General features: G+C 35.7%; 1 protein-coding gene and 1 long non-coding RNA gene across 4 annotated transcripts in view; one reads left to right on the top strand and one right to left on the bottom strand.

Moving 5' to 3' along the window:
* LOC104993299 overlaps positions 1-1,984 on the top strand; it is a 14,259-nt gene that overhangs the window by 8,424 nt on the left and 3,851 nt on the right. The gene's annotated exons all lie outside the window — the stretch shown is intronic.
* TRIM52 (tripartite motif containing 52) overlaps positions 1-1,984 on the bottom strand; it is a 6,325-nt gene that overhangs the window by 797 nt on the left and 3,544 nt on the right. The window contains exon 2 of one of the 3 annotated variants that reach the window (XM_010846477.1): positions 2-1,260. The exons of 1 other annotated variant lie outside the window; for it this stretch is intronic. In XM_010846477.1, coding sequence (XP_010844779.1) covers positions 1,192-1,260 — 69 coding nt within the window. In that variant the 3' untranslated portion in view covers positions 2-1,191. Of the gene's footprint in view, position 1; positions 1,543-1,984 lie in introns of those variants that run through there. One more of the 3 variants, XM_010846478.1, reaches the window with a different exon arrangement.

The raw sequence follows: 1,984 nt of genomic DNA, 5'->3' as shown, positions 1-1,984 counted from the left end.
ATTTAATTTTGGAAGGCAAAAATTTATTCAAATGATATAATAACCATGTCACTGTTAAGCCTTTTCTTTCCTGGATGGTGTAGAAAATGCAACAAAACACAAGCTGCTTTGACAACACTCTTGCAGTGTTTTCTCCCACAGTTAGTTATACCAATTTAAAAAAAAAAAAAAGCTTTTAAGATACAAGGAGAAAAATGGAATAATGAAGGATTAAAATGTGAAAATTTCTAGTCAAAACAATCCAACTTTGAGTTCCACAAACTCCTGAAGTTCTTCCAGTGAGAACTGAACATTAAGTGTGAAACATGAGACATTCTTCCCAAAGCTACCACAGGTAGGTTTTAAGAGGTCAACAAAACATCACCCAAAATAGTTTTAGATTTTCCCTTTTTTTCCCCTGGAAGTAACATTCACGAATCTGGTTCTCGAAAGATTAGCCAAGAAAATTGACATTTTTCACATGAGTGCGCTATTTGTAGAGATTTTTGGCAAGTGCTTAAAGTGCTCATTTTATAACAAGCAGTGATGTTGGTGTCTGTTCCTTGACATTTCAGGGTCAATGTATTTTAAGCTTCAATGTGTTAAATTCTACTTAAAGTTTTAAAGTACAGATTCTTTATCATTGGTGTCCCAAGTTAGTTGTTCTGTCCATAAATTCAGGTGAACCAAGTTTTCTGATCAAGGAAACTCAGTGCATGACAGAAAATACTCTGAACAGCATTCAGATTTTTGAAAACCAAGGCAAACTGGGATCAGATGGACTACTTTTCACAACAGTTATGCTGACAGCAAGGTTTAAGATTTCCAGTAGATTATGGGCAGGCTGATGAAGTCAATGCTTGGTGATGACTGCTACGGTACATCTCACCAGTTTTCTTCAATTTTTGACAAAGACCCATATCTAAAACATATACTTCTCTAATTTTTTTCTTCCAACCAATTTCATTTCATACAACTTCAAAAATACTGTCTTTAGTGCTAGGCTTAGTGAAAATAGCACATCCAGAGTTTTTAAAGCCTTACTCTGAACAAAGCAAAGTACAATTTTCTTCATCAGTAGATTAATCTCAACTAACAGCAAAGAAGGATGAGCTGATGTTTGTTTTTTGTTTTTTTTTTTTAAACCTGATGTTTGCTAGGCTCAGTCAATGAATTCAGATGCAGAAGTTGATGAAGAAATTCTGGAATTCCTCAATTTCCTCTCAAAGTTATGGCAGCACTTGGAATGCAAGGTTTCACTAGTTTCTCCATTTTTTTCTCCTTTGCAATTAAAAGAGTTATTTAGTATTAGGTAGGCATTCATGGCCTTTGAAGATTCTTATTAATATTCCAATACTGTCCAATCTTAAAACTGCAGAGAACTGTGCTTTGCAGAATACTTCACTGTTTTAGTGGCATAACTTTTAACAGTGTTTGGCATGTATCACTGCTCAACACTTTCAGATAACTCAGCCGAAGAAGCTGACCCTATCTTCTGCATCATTCATGAATACATACTTGATAAAAGCCTCAAAAAATGTTTTGGCTGCCACCTTTAGCTACCTTAAGGAAAAAAAACAGAAAAACAGGAGTACTGATGATGGAAGCCTCTGGTCCGTCTTGTAGAGCGATGAATGATTTTACCCGCGGCAGCTGGGTGGCAGGGCAATACAGGCATCCAGTTATGCCTGAGCCTCAACAAGTGACATCTTTGTTCATTTTCTTTTTATACACCAATCTGCTGGCTAAAACCTGACACCATTTAACAGTACCCTTGGTCAATCTAAACGATCTTACTTTCATAATCCTCTGATTCTAGCTTGAAGAGTCAAGACGAACTCTTAACTCATGGGGTGAACAAAATGGAAGATGTAAATAATTAAGTGTTTCAGAGCTAAAAAAGCCTCTTATACAAAATTAAACTTTAAGGAATAGCAGTATGAATGGTACCATATCCACAACAAACATCTCTGCGTATACAGTTTGTTATATACCTCACTGATTA

The sequence above is a fragment of the Bison bison genome, unplaced genomic scaffold (genome assembly GCF_000754665.1).
Source record: "Bison bison bison isolate TAMUID 2011002044 unplaced genomic scaffold, Bison_UMD1.0 scf7180017864238, whole genome shotgun sequence".
NCBI classification, from domain to species: Eukaryota; Metazoa; Chordata; class Mammalia; order Artiodactyla; family Bovidae; genus Bison; species Bison bison.
This window is presented reverse-complemented; position numbering and strand designations above follow the sequence as displayed.